General features: G+C 39.6%; 1 protein-coding gene across 3 annotated transcripts in view; it reads left to right on the top strand.

The window, feature by feature from the left end:
• The window catches only part of nav1b (neuron navigator 1b), a 72,092-nt gene that overhangs the window by 22,538 nt on the left and 31,084 nt on the right, over window positions 1-18,470 (top strand). For all 3 annotated transcript variants that reach the window (XM_042508740.1, XM_042508747.1, XM_042508755.1), the window contains exon 4: window positions 17,260-17,410. In XM_042508740.1, coding sequence (XP_042364674.1) covers window positions 17,260-17,410 — 151 coding nt within the window. The remainder of the gene's footprint in view (window positions 1-17,259; window positions 17,411-18,470) is intronic.

Genomic DNA, 18,470 nt, shown 5'->3' on the forward strand with positions numbered 1-18,470 from the left:
ACCACGGTTCCAACAATCACCAAGTTTGATTTAGTCCAAATAAACACTAAATTCAGGAAAGATGTGGGAATATGCTGATCTGCATGTTTACCCATGCTGCTGTGTTTCTGGCCACCAGACAAAAACAAGTCGAATGTTACAGCTGTGTTTTGATCTACAACAACTCCTGAGGGAAATATTTGGCTCTTTAGCAGCTAAATGCTTCACTATGTTCACCAGCTAGTCCAAAGTTTGTCTGTCTGACGTTTGGTGCAAGGCCAGTGGGGTAAGGTTTGTTCATTAAACCTTTTTTGTTGAATTGTGGACTGCAAATACGAACCAGTAAACTTAAAGATGCTAAAATGAACTGAAGAGCTGATGGCTCAGACATGGGTGAATTATGAGACTGTGTGGTGGTTTTGCCTCTTGCTGCTGTTGTTGTTATTTTGTGTCTTTTTTTGGTCATTTTATGTCTTTGAAGTTGATTTTTGGTCTTTTTTGTCTCTTTAAGGTAATGTTGTGTCTCTTTGTAGTTACTTTGTGTCTTTTTTGGTCATTTTGTATGTCTTTAAAGTTGTATTGTATCTTTTTCTGTTTTTTGTGTCTCTGTAGTATTAAGCATCTTTCTTGTTCGTTTTGTGTCTCTTTGCAGTTCTTTGACACATGCTCGTGGTCTTTTTGTGTCTCCTGATGGTCATTTTGAGACTCTTACTGATCTGTGTGTTAATTTAGCGACACTTTGCATGTAATTCTCAATGAGGTCTTCTCTTTGAAGGACCCCTTTCACATTACACATAGTCATTTGATATATTGTAAATATAAAATACTAATTAGAACTGTTTTATTGATATTCCAAAAGCAAAAGGTCTCCAAGTGTAGATAACAGGAATTTGAAGTATATATTGATATAACTCTATACCGGTATAGAATGTATAATCATAGAAACAGAATAATCTTCTGTGTATAATTATATACACTTAATATTGATTATAGTATGCATATGATATAAAGTATATAGAGACCCAAATTTTTTTGACAGCACAGATGAATTCATTAGACAAATTGTGTTATTCATGTGTTAAATTAATTCGATTTCCTGACAGCACCAAGTGCTGTTCATGCCCTCACACACACGACACAGAGCATGTCACACTTTCATCATAGCTGACGCATATAGATACATACTGTAGAAAAAAAGACATGGTGCAGGTGAAACAAAAAGCTTGTCCTGTCCTCTGCAAGGTGACAGAGGGTTTGGGGGCCAGTTTGTGGACATCTGGGGATCTGGACCGTACCATTTTTCTGTTTCTATACAGCAGCACGCAGGCAGTAAAGCAGAGCAGAGAAAGGGGGCTGGTTCAGCAGCATCACACCTCTGATCATGCGGCAACATGGCTCGGGATGTGCTACCATGGCAACCATCTTCCACTGACCCACTGATGGGCTGCCTTGTGTGTCAGTGTGATAGCTGCTGAACGAATGTATGTGTGGAGGATGTGTGTGTTTGTGTGTGTGCATTGACTGCTGGTTAGTCATTTTCTGCATCTGTGTTTCTCTCTCCTTCTTTCTTTGTCTTCATCTCACACATTGAGTGACAGAGACAGACAGACAGAGGGAGACGGGTGTGAAGACAGCATGCTAACCACTTGATTAGATTGCCTCGTAATTAGCATTGTGGAGGAGAGCAGTCTGCCGACTATATAGATCTATTGTTTGTGTTTCCATTTGCATCCTCGATTCACAGTAGCACTGGTTGTGGAAATGTGTGTCATTTCAACCATTTTTTCCAGAAATCATATATGGAATAATGTATGACTGACATACATTTCCTTTAAATGGATTATTTGCCAATTTTCACAAATCTCATGGAGAAACTCAGCTGGCTGAAGAGAATTAATGCTAAACGCATAATTTAGTGGAGTTTCGTCCTCGAACTACAGGCATTTCCATGTTGCCTGCCACCAATGCAACCACCATAGACACAAACGCGGACTGAAATCTGATTCAACGGTAAAACTAGGCAATGCTGATTGAGAATAAATAAAGATTATGTTACTGCACTGCCTATTTCTTGCATAAATGTTTTCAAAAATATATTTTAGTGCCCATTTTAGCTATAATAGTGAAAATTTGTAAGCAGGAAATGGGCACCATATTGCTTCCTACACAGTGAAAATGAGGCCGAAATAACTGTGATCACGCGGTAAAACTTAGCAGCGATGATCAAATATAAACCAAAATTCTGTTACTGAGTTGCATATTTCTCACCTCAGAAACATGTTTTTGGTTGACATTTAAGTGTAATGCATGACATAAAGTATGAGCCATAAAGTATGTGTAGATATCCACATTACATCACCCACCAGCAGGAGCATTGATTGGTCTAGTGCAGTGCAGTGCTGTGCATTCTGGTAGTTGAAGGTTTGCCACCTCTTAAACAAAAGCATCCTTTTCCTCTCTTTTCTTTGGTATTAGCACCAATTTTAAAAAGTATTTGCATCTTGTACCGATTTTAAAAAGTATTTGCATCTTTCTAATATATAGACCACGTAGTTTTAATAAAAGGTCATCTTTCCAGCAGTGAAATACTTCTTTAATTAGCTTGTCTTTTAATTGGGATTGTAGAAGAGAGCACTCTGCCTTGTTTGTGTTTCCATTGGTTTTCTGGATCTACAGTCACACCGGTTGTGGAAATGTATGTCATTCAAGCCATTTTCCCAGAAACTTGATATGGAATAATGTATGACTGAGCCAAAAAGAAGAAACCTATTTAATTCCTTTAATAGCAAAAGCACACAGTGGCATATTGAAGACAAAATTGACGCATTTTTACTTCTCAGAAGCACTGAATGTGTTCCACCGCTATCTTTGCCTCCATTACTGTATATTGTAGATAAGCCCTTGGCTCTGTCTGCTCCTCTGGCAATGTCGTTTCCATGGTAACCATAATAAAGCTTTGGCCGTGCTAGAAAGCGGATCTGTTCAAAGCTTTGCACGTACAGTATGAAAGTGAGTGTTTGTAGTTTCCTAAATATTGGAATACTTTACGGCCTCACTTATGGAAACTATCGACAGACACATTCTGTAATGCACAAAGGGTTTGCAGTCTGCAGTCATCTGATCCTGGATCTGTGCCTCCAGCAGTCTGCATTCAATTTCCCTTTCCTGCTCGAGCTGCTATAGTCAGTGAGTGCTTCCCTGACTGCTGAAGCCTTGCACGTTTTCTGACCCACTTAAACCCATCTGCACAAAAATTGAGTTTTGGCCTCTTTGCTTTGGGTCTCTGTGGGTGCTGCTGGGATTACAGTTTAGTGAGGCCATCACTTGGGGTCAGTCCTTCAAGGGCTATTACTCTGAGAGGAGGGATGTTGTTTTCTTGCCTTTGAAGACACACACACTTAAGCACACACACACTCTACTCTACTCACTTTTTTATGAATTCCTACTTTATGTTGCCTTTATATTTTGACACAGAACCAAACAACAGCGGCATCATGTGTGTGATTTTACACAGCATGCCAGCATCGCACAATCAAAAGAGATGTGACAGGCGTAACATGTAACACAACACTGTCTGTGACGGATAATATAAGTGTCCACAGTGCTTTCTAAACAATAACAATGGCAATAACAATAATTTACCATCCCTGTTATATGGCGGCCAGCCTTGTCCTCTGCTCGGTGGGTAAGAAGCTCTTAAATTCTCATAATTTTCCCATTTTTTGGAGATTATCGACCGCTGTGTTTCGTCGTTGAGTTAGCTGCTAACTGCTACTTTTAAAGTCTCCCACGGTGGGTCAGTCACATAATGCTCGGGCCACACTGCCTGCATGAGCAGTATGTGTGAATCGTGGAACCTGCTGTTTTCTATTTTGTGAACCGGTTAGAACATCCACGCCGCTTGTATGAGCAGCTGCGCAGGTGCAGCTTTGCTCAGCTTCGGCACATCTGGAGAAACGGTGTCTGCTTATTTTTTCCATGTAATGTTATGTTTTTTAGCCAAAATACACAGAAAATATTCCCTCGGGTTAATTCGATTTTACTACAGTGTTAATGTATTTTTCTGTCACAGACATAAGGAGATATGAATGTATCTTTATACTCATCCTATCCTGTTTGTTTTTCAAAATAAAAGCCCTCTGACAACGTTTCTGTAAACAGAGTTTCTAATTTGAATATGTTTCAAAATGGCTGAAAGAAGAGCTGTAATGAAAAGCACCCACTGCTTCAGACCTTGCTATGTGTTACAGTTACCCAGACATACAGCACACACACACACACACACACACACTCCCACGGACTCCCACAGTCAGCAGCTCAAACACATCTGGGGTCAATATGGAGCTCTCCTTCCCTAGCAAGGGTCAGTGAAATACTGGATCCAGAAGGCTTCTCCCCCAACACCAAACCGGCCTTCACCAGTATCGTCAGCCACGTGAATAATGAACCTTTACAGCAGCACCCCAGGGAGTATGAATCATCCCTGTATCATGTCTGTGTGTGGTCGTCTGGGTGTACAGTTTGGATCCCACCAGTGCATAATACTCGCCCCCAGGTGGAAAATACAATACTGTTTTGGCTCACAGTATCCTATTTTCAAAAAACGTGAATCCCGTGTCACCTGTTAATCTGTCACTCCCCATTCATCACTCTGTTTGTTTGAAGTTGAAATTAAGAAATGTCAGTTTATCTGTTAATGAAGTCGGTTTGGTTCAGATTAGTTTGTAATATACTGCAGCTCTCTGTTGGATTTGGCTCCGCTTCAACTATCTATGTTTCTGTAGACGGCAAGCAGAGTCAGTTCAAGTTCAGTGTTTAAGTGCCATATCAATCATGTTGATGTTAATTTTTTGGCAGATGCTATTTGCACCCAGGTGTCTGTAGCCAACAATACTGTTTACACCCGAGGTTTAAATAGACAATGTGTATACTTACATCCGGGTGTTTATTCTTAGGTATTTGAGCAATGTTGAGATATGGTGTGAAAAGGTCTACTCAGCTAACTCTGCGACACTTTTTTTGCACAGTGCACATTCAGCAGCGTTACACATCGTAAAACTGGAAATAATGAGTCAACTAAGTCTACAAGGGCTCACACCCCAGTGTGAAAGTCCTGTGCTTGACCCATTTATCCACCACATCATACTACCTATATGTGGACTGTGTCACTCTTTATATTTCGTCACCTGACTTTCTGGCAGTACATTTGTGATAGCCGTGGCCGGACGCGTTATGTTTTCAGGTTGTCCCTCCGTACGTCTGTCTTTCATACGTCTCGTTGTTAACGTGGTATCTTAAGAATACCTGGGAGGGAATTTCTTCTAATTTGGCCACATTTTACTCTGACTAAATGATGAACTGATAAGATTTTGGTGATCAAAGATTAAAGGTCAAGGTCACTGTGACCTTGCGTCTGTCACATGAAGGTTTTGAGGGAATTTGCTCAAATTTGGCAAAAACACCACGTGAACTCTATGTTGAAATGATTAGATTTGGGTGATCACTGTGACCTCACAAAACATGTTTTTGGCCACAACTCAAAAATACATACATTAATTTTGACAAAATTTCACACAAATGTCAGATTAGGATTAAATGATGAGATGATGGCATTTTATATCTATAAGGTCAAAGGTCAACTTCACTGTGACATCATAATGTTCAGCAAAAACACGTTTCTGGTCATTATTCAAAATCATAACTCAGGAACAGGAGCAGAGACACTTTTTTCCTAATATTTTATTAATTTTACATTAACAAACAAAAAGCAGACAGCACAGATCTTGCCAAATTACAAAAGAATAATAATGTAGATTTAACAGTCTTTGATTTACTCGTGAGGACAAAGTGCAGGGGTCCTTTCTGTAATTAGGAGACATTTGGTGAGATACTTAATTGGTGACACTAATCTTGAGTTTCCACCCAGAAACTGTGCCGATTGTGTAGATCTTCTGTGCTGCAGGGTAGAAGATGAAGCATTCATCTTTTAGAATATGTAGCTACTTTGCAGCAGCACTCATATACGAAGCATTTTTTGCTGTCGTGGCCTGAAGTGAGTCTGGAGGGACATGGATGTTAACTGTAAGTGCGGCTTGGCTGGTTAACAGAGGCATACAACTGCAAGGTGGTAATTCTAGTTTCTCATAAATATACCACGTAAATCTCAGACATCATCCAACATTGACTAGAACGATTCCTAACCAGCACCTCTTTGTCCTAATCCAAACCATTTCTGCCTATTACAGCATGCAGTGGGATCCATGATAACGTAGCTAAATTGCTACAGTGTGACTACTTTCACCCGGCTGCAAATAGACACTGTAATTTGTCTTAGTGCAGCTGAAATAAAAAACAGAGCACAAGGACAAACACCATGAAACAATACAACATCATAATACCCAGCAGACTACTCCAGGCTAAATGTGGCATCACCTGAGACTTTGGGTCTCAGGATGAAGTGTGCATCATTTGTTCTGTGGCTGCGTCTGTTGGGGGACGTTCTTCCTGTCTGAGGCTGATGGAGACTGTACATTCATTTTCCAGTCCAATAATCAGACGACGAGTCCATTTTCTGGGGCTCTGTGGAGATGGAGTGGGCCGGCTACAGTCGCTGATGCATCTCAGACCCATTTACTACACTGATGTGCCACTGCTGTGTGATGAGGCCCGATCCTGTTTGCCCAGCTATAGTCAAGCTCAATACAGATCAAAATTAGTCACCAGGAGGATCAGAGATGAAGAAAAGCTCCACTGGCTTTTTCATCTGTGGTCCACTTTGAGTGAATGATATTTAAACAGACATAAATCACTGAACACAGTGATTTCCTGTGATGGCGTCTCTCTGAAATAATAATTCTCCACATTGTAAAACTGAATCAAATCCACTGAGCAGAGGAATGCCTGCTCTTTCTCTGCATCAAAGGCTCCAAAATCCTGTGAAGTACCATGTTTTCTTTTTCTTCTAAATGCCAAGTGGAGCCTCCTTTAATACTCAGCCACAGAGCGCATACTGTAGGAGGCACAACTTTACCTTATTGTGCCTCCTGCTGGAAATCTAATGTCATGACGCCACATGCAGGCACACAGATAAGCAGCAACACAATTCAAATTCTTAGAGGTTTACTGTATTATTTTATGGTCTCCTGTAGCTGATTATGTAGTTGGATATAGTTTTACCTGCTCAAAATACGTGTTTTTAAAAAATATTTTTTATGGAGAAGTGCCATCTTAAAAATAACATATCTATTGAGGCTGTTAGATTCATTATGTATCTCCTCTTTCCACTCACTACACTTTACGGCCTTGGGCTGTTTTTCATACTTTTGGTTTGGCCCCTTAGTTCCAGTTAAGGGAAATCTTAATGATACATTTTAGATGATGTTGAGTGTGCTGACAGTTTGGTAAAGTCCCTTTCCTTTTTCAGTGCCCCTGCAAAAAAATCCTTCAAGATTTTTCAAAATTTTGTTAAGATTTTGTTCAAAGTTTGTTACTGAAGTTGTTCGTTGCCTTTTTCTTCTCATGTTTGCAAAAGAAATCACTCCAATTTTCTCAAAGTTCAAAGATTTGAATTCTTATGAAAGGCGGCTGAAAGCAGCACGAGAAAACTGGTGTTTAGGTTTCAAAGGCTATGAAATGACAATACCCATGGTTGTCAATGAGATTTACAACAATCAAACATTGGTATCGTGGTTCAAAATATCCACATTTTTGGCTTGTTGCTTATGTAGCAAAAGTAGACACTTGTTACATCCCATTAATAATATTTTAACTGTAATTCAAGTCACCAAGTAGCTGCCTTTAGAGAATTTGAGATTTCATTATTTTTGTGATTGATTCCCTCTGATGTCTTTAAGAACACATTTCTAAACTCTCATATTGCAGCACAGTTTACAGCATCAGAGGCGGTCAGCGCCGATAGATCAAAAGCCAAAGCAGTAAAGGTCAGATCATGAAAATAGGTTTTTGCCTGGTAACCTCAGTGAAGGTCCTTGGGATGTCTCGACCTCCCACAGGTGGGTTAAATCTCTATTTTAACAGTTTGTAAATAACCCAACAAGCAACGAGCAAACATGCAAAGGGTGTTTCGGACACAAGCCATTTGGTTATCGGTGTGGGACAGCTGTTAGTCGACAATGCAAACACGACTTCAAGGCTTTTCAGATGACAGCTTGTTTAGCAGCTCTGTGGCCTGGCTGAGATAAACAGGAGACGAGAGCGACGCAGCTCTGTAAACAATTTATCATTCATCATCCCGGGCAAAGACATGAGCATCTGAGATATTGTTTTGCTTTTAGAAAATACAGTTTCAAAGTAACCAACAGGTAGACGAATAAAAAAGTCCCGTGGATTTCTGTGAGCAAAACAAAAAGAGCAACATAGGATAGGCAGAGGAGCCCTTTTCGGATAACAATCAGACTTATGATATCAAAAGATCGAGGCAGACACAACATTTTTTTCTTTTTTTTTTATCAAACTTGCATCTTATTTTGGGAAAGATGTTTTGAGGAATGCCTGTATGTCTGGTAAACACACTGACAGCAAAACAGTTGTTTAATTTCAATAAAAGGTCAAACCACAGTTAAATTCCATTTAAGCTGACTCTGTATTTATATTACAAAATGTGGCCAGATGTGGAAAAACAGAACGAGAGCCTTGAAGCTGCAATAAATCCTAAAGGTTACCAATTCTTGTGTTTGAAATATTAACTTTTCATGATCCTTTTGTACTTTTCTCATTTCCTGCATCTTTGCTTTATCCTCTTTATTATGGATCTCCTGCAGGATAGATTCGTCGTTTGGTCTTGTGTAATCTTTTGTAACAACATTTTCGACCAAAATTAGTCCAGTTTGACTGAAGCGATTCTGCCCTGTGATGTTGACAGGGTGTGGGCCCTCCTCGGCCCACAGTGCCTTCACCTCCTGCAGTGGTTTACAAAGCTGAGATCATCCCTGTGAGGCTGTTCCACTGCTAATGAGGGGGGGAGGTTTTCCAGGGCTACTCATGCCTGCCTGGAGGTCCTTGTGTCATCTGAGGGTTTGCGGTTTGCGCTCGCAGTGATTCAGGCCTTACCTTGGGCTGAGTTTTTCCAGCGAGGCCCCAGAGTGTAATGAATGAAGATGGAACATGTTTTATTTTTAAGGACACTCATGGCGGTAATCTCTTTAATGTGAGAGAAAATCAGATTCTACAAAGGTCTATTTGTGTGAACTTTTATTGGGCTTTTAAATTTATAGCCCTGTTCAGGCCCGCCCACAGATAGAGCTGGGCCCCTGAAAAGGTCCAGTCAATGCCCCCTTAACACCCAAATCTGCTTTACTCATATCGATACATGCACGTGCTCTCTCTGTCCTAGTTTAGATCAGTGCATTGTGTCATCATTGCTTATAGTTGGGACCAGAACAACTATTGCTGGCCTCCATTTTTTTAAGTTTCTCTATCGTGTGGTAAAGTTACACAAGAGTCCAGCTCGCTAACATCACTTTCACACCAACCTCCCAGTGACAGGCAGCTTACTGCAGAGAGAATTGACAACAGTAAGACTACACCACTCAGTGGCTCCATGTGGTAGTAAAATGCAAAACATTAGGTAGTTAATGTTGTAAAATACATCATCTGGCTGAAATGAGTTGTGCAGTTATTAAGTATTCCACTTCCATAAAATGTAGGCGACTCACGAGAGGTTATGAGGAGAAATGCTCAATGTGGAAGAGAGATCCGGATTTTTAGTCTCCTATTATGGGTCACGGTCAGGAAACGCTGGATCCTATATTTCCCGGCATGTAACTCAATAGCATGCATCCCAAATTCCTGCTTCATTACCCAACATCTTCAATTTGTAATGCAGACTTTCTGTTTACAATTTTGAGTGTCAGAACCAAGCTGAGTTAAACCTGATGACTTAATCCAGGTCATTTTTAAACACGAAAGCTCCCCCATACTGAAGCCCTGAGAGGCAAGGTATTTTTTTTTTTTTCTCCTGGCAGTTTTGGTCAAAAGCTACATTTATCTCCTATGTTAATAGCTCTGTTTATCTCTTATCTAATATCTCCATAGATTATAATAATACCTAGATACTGATGCAAAGATGGCACCTAGGCCTCTTCATTCCAGTGAAGTTGCTGGTCTGAAACATATTCCAAAAAAAGTGTCCCCCTGAAAATGCGCAGTAGTGTTTCTCCCTCTGGCTCTGCCTGCCAGTTCCCTCTCAGCACATAGACTTTACATTTTAAAGACGTCACAGATTTTTAAACCGCTTTTCTCAATTTGAAGAAATTTTTTCAAATCTAAAATAAAAAGTCATAGCTGAAAGGTCCATAAATGGCCGTGTTTTTAGTCTGTGGTGACCTTTCAACAGTTTTATAGTTGTGTCTTTTACAACATGGCATATGCTGAAAATGCTGTCTGGGCCGCAGGGGATGTTTTTGCACTAATACCACAAATGACAACTCGGAAAAAATGGCTGAGCAGCTTTCCTGGGGGCATGAGTATCTCCCATGTAGGAGATAAACTTTGGCCAACATTGCTGCATAGGGTTCCCACAGATCCTTCAAAAGTCTTAAAAGGCATAGAACTAATTGTTCTAAAAACTTTTAAAATGTCTTAAATCAATCTTTTAAAAGTCTTAAATGTTTAGCACATGCAAAGTAGGATGTTTCAGATTTTTTTTGACATTGCACCATAAAAGCTCAAAATAATGGGTCAGTTTATACAATATTAATAATAATAATAATGATAAATACATATCACCTTGCCTCTCAGGGCTTCCATGCCCCCTAGAGCCACAGAAAACATTTTTTCCCCAACTGACTGAGTAGCTTGTTTGGCCAAAGTCAATGTGTATCTCAAAGTATTTGATAAGAAAAGCAGTTCACATGAACATAAAAAAATAAATAAACATATTTATTTACTTACCATAAAACTTCAGTTAAACACCCAGTCCCTTTTAGTAATTGGTAGTGGCTACCTGGTGGAAACAACGTTACTTAGATTACATATACTATGTGTGTGTGTGTGTGTGTTTAAACATTTGTCAATATGGAGGTAATACACACATCATTAACCTGAGATTCTCTACAATTCAGTTACTTTTACTGACACCATGAGCACCAAAGACAATGGTATTATCAGCATAATCAAGAAAGACACAAAAAGAGATTAGTAGATGTATAAGACCGTTTTTTTAAACGCAAGGGAACAATGTCCAGTGAACTATATTCAGAATTATCATATTTATATTTTTAAAATAATTTTACAGAATTATTATAATTTTTAAGCATTTTTTCCAAGTTCATTTCTTGCTTTGTATTGTTTTGTTTTACTCACTGTCTTTTTTTTTGTGTTTGTTCGAAATTTTTGGGGCCAATTTTCAGGTTATTTTCTTGTACTTAGAAATTTTGTGTTAAAGGAATTAAAAGCCTATATGGACGCCTGTTACAAATATAAGCATGTTGAGTTCAGTGATTCAAGCACGTAATTGGCCTATTAATTGAAGTTTTGCGGTATTAAGGAGTATCCAGGTAACTAGGAAGCAGTCAGTAGCGTTTTACAGGAGGTTACCATGGTGACCACTCGTCAGCCGCTGGCCACCATCTCTCAGAGGTACATCGGGGTCTCTGCTCTCGTCATCCCTGCTTCTCCCTTTTCCCTTTTTTTTGTTTTGGGAGGGGGTGTAGCCTGTCCAGTCAGCAGTCAGCAGCTCCTCTCTGCTCGCTGAATGGGAGAAAAAAGGGTCTTTACTAACGGAGGATATGAATTTGAATCGCAGCAGCAGCTCACGGATACTTCAAGGTTGTTGTGTTCGCCGAAAGGTGTAAAACGGTCACAAATGAGCGGTCGTGTTTTGGTCGGGAAAGTGCCTCCTTTGCAGTCGGCGCCGAGAGCTAAAAGGAGTTTACTTTTTACGCCAAGGTAAAGATATTTCATTACGGTTTAGCGTTGGACACACTGAAGATTTTGAAGTTATAAATGTTCTGTTTTGCCCTCTGATTATGTGATTTGTAACCGTGAGTGGCTGTTTCTGTCATAGGGAGTGTGGGTTAATTGAATTAATTGGTTTTAAATCATTTTAACAGGACCTGGCTTTGCGCAAACGGTACAGCACAGTAGCCGAACATTAGCCGAATCAATGCTCTCCATTGGAGGATGAACTCGGCTGGTTTCATTACATTTTTTGTACTTAAATAATGAAATTATACTTAAATCACGTCATGATAAAATGGAGTTCAGTATATAAGGCTGTTGAGAGTTATATGCGTGTTGACATTAAGTTGAAAATACTAACATAAAGCACTTATGTTGACAATGACTTGGCACTAGAAACCAGTAGAAACACATTTTTTTCTTGGAGGACACTGCGGTGCTTCCACCACAGCTATCTCTATAATAGAGGATGTCTTCACCACTCTCAGCCATAGGCATGCACCGCAGGAGCTTTTGTCTTTGCTGTCCTTTATGCAGAAAATAGACACAGTGCCAGACATAAACTGCAAGATGCCTTATTTTCATGTTTTTTCGTGTGTGTGGTTTTTATAGCTACAGTAGTTGAAGTACTAACTAAATCTCACTTTATTTATTTGTAAAACGTGTGTTTGTTTTTTCATCTATTTTTGCAGGGTGCACCAATACTGCAAGCTTTGCCATAACCAGCACTTACATGTCTGTATAACTAAGTACATTTACTGTAGTACTGCATTTAAGTACAAATTTGAGGTATTTGTACTTTACTTGAGTTTTTTTTTTCATGCTGCCATATATTTTTACTCCATTCCATTTTAGGGGGAATTATTGCACTGTAATGTCACTACATTTATCTGACAGCTCTACAAATCTAAGATTTTTACATAAAAATATGCATATAAATCAGATTTTTTGTTGTTTGTTATGAATTAAACTACCAAACAGTTTATGCAAGTACAGCTTAAAGTATTAGTTGAATAATCAGTTAGACCATTGACAGAAAATTGGCAGATATTTTGAGAAACATTTCTTTTTTAAAAGTAATTTTGAGTTATTATTATTATTTTTTATTTTTTCTGCATTGGGTATAGGTTTGAGTATTTTTTTTCTTTTTTAAAATAGATTTTTTGTATACTTTTACTTGTTATACTGTAAGTACATTTCCCCAATTGTACTTACTTTTACTTAAGTAACATTTTCAATGCAGGACTTTTACCTGTAACAAAGTGTTTTCACACTCTGGTATTAGCACTTGAAGTAGCTGCATACTTCTTCCACCACTGGTTTTTAATGATACTGTCTGATCCAGGTCCAAGTCTGGACAGCGATTGTCACAACCCCACCCTGCTCCGCCGCACCAATCATTCCTCAGTCGTCTTAAATCAAAACATTTTCACAGCAACCCATCTCAAATAAAAGCAAGCAGCGGACACACAAATCAGAGAGACTCTGGAGTTGTGCCACAGAAAACAAAAAGTTAATTGCCACCCTATGTATGAAGTATGCACTTTGCTGGCATACTCCCACTCTCTGTCTAGATTACACCTCTGAGAGCAGACACTTTTGGCTTGTAGTAACAACAGCCCACAAGCCCTCCTGCCTCCTCGGAGGCTGACATCCCTGTGGGGTTATTCACGGCCCCTCTGTCACCCCTGACAGAGGCGGTATTGTTCAAAACACACCACGAACATCTGGCCTTAATGTAACTCAAAATCATTCTCAGTATTGATGGTATGTGAAAACATTTTTAAATTCTCAAATCAAACATGAATCAGCATTTTCTTCCCTGCTCGTGTCAAAGTCACTGCTGAGGTCATGTATCTGTAGCCACAAATCACTTCGATAAAATGCTGCTTTTGTGCATCAAGATGCTTCAAACCAGCAGAAAGTTTCAGGGTAAGCTTCTTCTCTGTTTTACAACTGCGACTACAGCCATGTGATTAAATCCAATTCTGAACGTGTACGGGCCGTTTTTGTCCCCCTGTATTTTTCTATGCAATTCCATGTTCCATGCCTCTGCTAATTGCAGACTGCAGAGCCACAAAGAGCATTTTCAGCTTGTTGGGGAAAGCAAAAGAAAGGGAAAAGAACAGCTCAAGCAGTGACTCAGCTTTAAAGGGCCTTATTAATTTACCTTTTCCACTGTGCCACGTTTTTGAGCGCCAACATAAATTTGATTACCACCTGTGGCTGCCAGTAGTAATGATGGGGAACGTAATTATACAAATCTGAGTTGGACTCGCGTTTAGCTCCCTGGAGATACAGTTTTTGGATTCAGCAAGGAATTATTGCCTTTCTAAAGCACATAAAAATGTTTCTCTCTTCAATTTTAAACTCCCACTCTCATTCTGAAATGTTTTGTCCCCCTGCGATGTTTTGGTTGACTGAGAGGACACACATCTCGTTGAACTCCACACACAGGGTTTCTGTGGATCCTTAAAAGGTTTTAAAAGGCAATATTTAGGTGGCACGGTGGTATAGTGATCAGAGCTGTCGCCTCACAGTGAGAGGCTCCTTCATTCAAACCCGAGGTGACACTGGGTTCTCCAGGTTCTCCAGCTTCCTCCCACAGTCCAAAGACGTGCAGGTCAGGTTCATCGGTGGCTCTAAATTGGCCGTGGGTGTGTGAGTGAGTGTGAATGGTCGTCTGTCTCTATGTGTCAGCCCTGCGATAATCTGGCGACCTGTTCAGGGTGTACCCCGCCTTTCGCCTGATGTCAGCCAGGATAGGCTCCAGCCCCCTCACACCCCCCACCCCTGGGCCTTTAGAGGATAACAGTTACGGCTAATTAATGAATGAATAATTGGTATTAAAATGTCTTAAATCAATCTTTCAAAAGTCATAAAAATGCTCAAACATGGGAAGTAGGATTATATGAATTTTGTTTTTTCTTGATCTTGCATTTAACATCTCAAAATAATTGGTAAAATCTTTTTTTAAAATTAATTTCTACAAAAAGTACACAAAAGCGTGCGCACCCAGATGATAAAACAAAAAAAAAGCTGCTGGACAAGAGATAATAAAAGAGAAGAAAATACCGTTAGCTTGTTTGATGAAGAGCATGTAGCTCGAAACGTCAACTCGTTGCACTGGTTATTGAATGAAATATTTATGGCAGCATAGTCAAATATATATATATTTTCCAAATGCCCTTTGCAGTGACAGTACTAAAGAAAGTTTTAAGTTCCATTAAAAATGTAGGAAAAATTGTTCCTAAACTCAAGTCATTAGTCTTGGTTCATGTTTCCTTTTTTTGTGTGATTATAGTAAAATTTGTATTTAATTTAATTCCAAGTGTCATTAAAAAGTGTTAAATCTCATTTGCCTTAAGCTTTAGGAACCCTGCACACAGTGATCTGCATTTTAAATATATTCAAATATCATGTATCTAGAGACATGATGCGCAGTGAGCAGTTTCTCGTCCTGTCGCTGCCTTCCTCTCATGAGAGGCCAGTCTGGCAGCATCTGTTTCGGGGCGACACAGGGCTTCACTGTGGGGTGGAGGGAAGGGTCAGAGAGGGGTTAGAAGCCTGTCACTCTGATTTCCCCTCATCCTGCTTCTTAGAGCATACCAGACTGCTTCCTTAAACCCTGAGCTGTCAGTGGCCATACTTTTTATTCAGCATGATTTATCAGCATATCCTGTAAAGTTTCCCTTGAAGCTACAGTGTGTTGGCCTCTGTTTAAAAAATGCAGTGTTTGCTGTCATGGTGATTTATTAAGGCATATTTTTAAAGCTTTTCTTTAGGCTAAAATTAACCATCCAAACTGACCATTTTATTATGACTGCTAGTTGTGAGTTTCCCAAATAAGCTCTAGTGGTTTGCCAAGAGCTTGATTCACCTTTGTAAAGTTTGTGAACAGTGGGTTATATTGAGTGAGGAACAATCCAAACAAAAACACAGATTTTATGGAGCTGAATGAATTGCAGCCTTTGGCACCATAATCTTTCTATAATAGGTCTCACCACACAGTTCCCACAGATTCCTAAAAAGTCTTACGAGGCATTGAGTTCATTGATCTAAGAATAAGGTCATCATTGGTATTAAAGTGCCTGAAATCAACCTTTGAAAGACCTTAAAATGCTAAAAACTGGGAAGTAATTGGACCATTTTTCCCCCTGATTTTTCTGCATTGTAAAATCTCAAAATAATTGGTAACCTCTATCTACATCTATCTAAACTTCCCATTTTTTAAAAAAATCTTGCATATGTCCCATTTTTAATCATTCCATGTCCTCTCTCTAAATTCAGACATTTTTGCAAGTTTTTGACCACAGCATAAGCAAAACCGTTCTTTTTTTCCTCAGCAGCAGTCCAAGGAGTTTAAGCAGGGTGGATAATCGCTGTGTTGATCCAGTCAGAGCTGATCAGATCGATGTGTGAGAGGAGCAGCTGCTGCAGACGGAGTGAAAGCAAACTTTTAGACCCAGTGAATGTTTTCATTGCGCCTAGCGCTCTGCTGCTCCGTCTGCGCCTAGAGTACGCTCTGTGCTCTGAAAGAGTCGTGCAGCGAGTGACCAAATGATATTCCAGTGGTGCTCCCAATGAACGTTCCAGCTCCAAAAATATAAAATCAATACGTGGTGGCAGATGTTTTAATCATGCCGGGACGCCACAATTCCCTGCTGTGGAATATGCAGTGTGAGAAACACAAAATTACTAGTAAAACCTTCCATCAAATGCCACATATTTCCCAGTATTCCTCTACCCTCATCTCCACAATGTGACAAAAAAATCTTGTTTAATGTCACAGCAAACATTTGGGCAAAATTGTCCCTGAGCTTCTGATGTCAGTCTGTGTTTTTTCCTTCAGTTTTGGTTATTAAAAAAATGTTTTTTATTTTTATTTCGAGTAGCATTAAAAAAAAGTCTGAAATCTAACTTGTCCGAAGATGTAGGAACCCTTTTCAATAAGCCAAGTAGCAGTTATACATCTTATTTTTGAAGTGAAAGCTATTTGTTATACAAATGCCAAAGTGTTTTGGAAAGAGTACATGGCAGAGGCATTGAGATCAGTGAAAAACTCACACTTTATTTCATTCAAACTAAAAGATCCACTCATGAAGCTTTCGTCACCATATGGTCTGGAGCTCTGGTTCATTAGTTGAATCAAAGCAGCTGCAGCCATGTTGGAATTACCTGCTTGTTTGAGCATGTGACCACCTCCGGAGACAGCTTACAGCAGACAGATGGACAGACCACTGTTGCTGCCAGCCTTTTCTCCCCTTAAACTCTGATCTGTGCTTCTTTACCTTCTGTACATTCACATCACACTTCTGTGATGTCACATTTTTGCTAAGTGATCATCCTGTCTTTTTTCAGTTGGGATGAGAGCAGCTCCATCAGCAGTGGGCTCAGCGACGGTGACGGCGATGGCTCGGAGAACCTCAGCTCAGAGGAGTTCAACGTCAGCTCCTCCCTTAACTCCCTCCCGAGCACACCCCTGGGATCCAGACGCAACTCCTCTGCTATGGTGAGCTGAAATACTGCACCTAACACCACGTGACAACCTTTGGCTTTCCTTTAATCTGGCTTCTTTGTGTGAAAGCAGTGCTAAAGATTGCATCCGAAGCCTGTACTTGAAGCATTTTCAATACTTGACTCTGTGATTAACTTTGTATTGTGTGTTAGATGCTAAGTCTTTGTTTTGACAAGGCCACAAAAAGGCACCACAGACCTCACCTCTGTCATTACAATGAAACTAAAGAGAATCTCGTCCCAGTGCAAGAATCCCTGTTCGCTGTTTTGAGAAAATTACATGGTAACTTCCTATAGTTACAATGAGCCTTAAAGCCCCTTTTCACACAAAAATGTTTTCTGCTTGTTGTTCAGTCATTTGGATGTTTGACCTGCACTGTGCACAATAATGCAGACGAGTTTCTTAGCAGAAGGTTGTTAGAAGGAAGTTTCTCTCTGCCCACCCTTACGTTTAAGGCATGCATAAGATTATGGTTTTGTGACATTTCTTCTGAATTTTTCAATGTCATTTTGGGAAAATTTTACAAGATAAAGGGAATTTGTTGTGGAAAACCATATCAGACACAAATTTTGTCTTAAAACACATCAGCAAAGAATCTAAAGAATGTTTTTGTTTCATTTTCAGCGTACATAAGTGGTGGTGGTTTTAAATTTTTTTTTTTTTTTTTTTTTACAGGTAAAGATTTTGTCCTTTTGCTTCCGTACAGAATGCTCACCAGGGAGAAACGAACATTAGTGCAACTCAATGAGCCATCTGTCTCTCTGTATCACCTTAATAGGGTGCCAAAAAGCAGCATGCCCAATTTTGTCCTCAGTGCCACCTCCTCAAAGCACCACATGATAGTTTTCTATTAGAGTGTAGCTGTCTTTTTTTGTAAGAGATTACAAAAAATAAAGGCTCAAGCTCCCCACTATTTTAAAATTGCTCTTATTTATTCTTTAAATGGTTTAGTACAGCTGCAACAATTAATCGCTGAGTTGTCAACTGATAAATTAATCTCCAACTAATTTGATAGTTGATTAATTGATTTGTGTATTTTTTTGTAAAGCTTCCA

Source organism: Plectropomus leopardus, chromosome 2, assembly GCF_008729295.1.
Source record: "Plectropomus leopardus isolate mb chromosome 2, YSFRI_Pleo_2.0, whole genome shotgun sequence".
Classification (NCBI taxonomy): Eukaryota; Metazoa; Chordata; class Actinopteri; order Perciformes; family Serranidae; genus Plectropomus; species Plectropomus leopardus.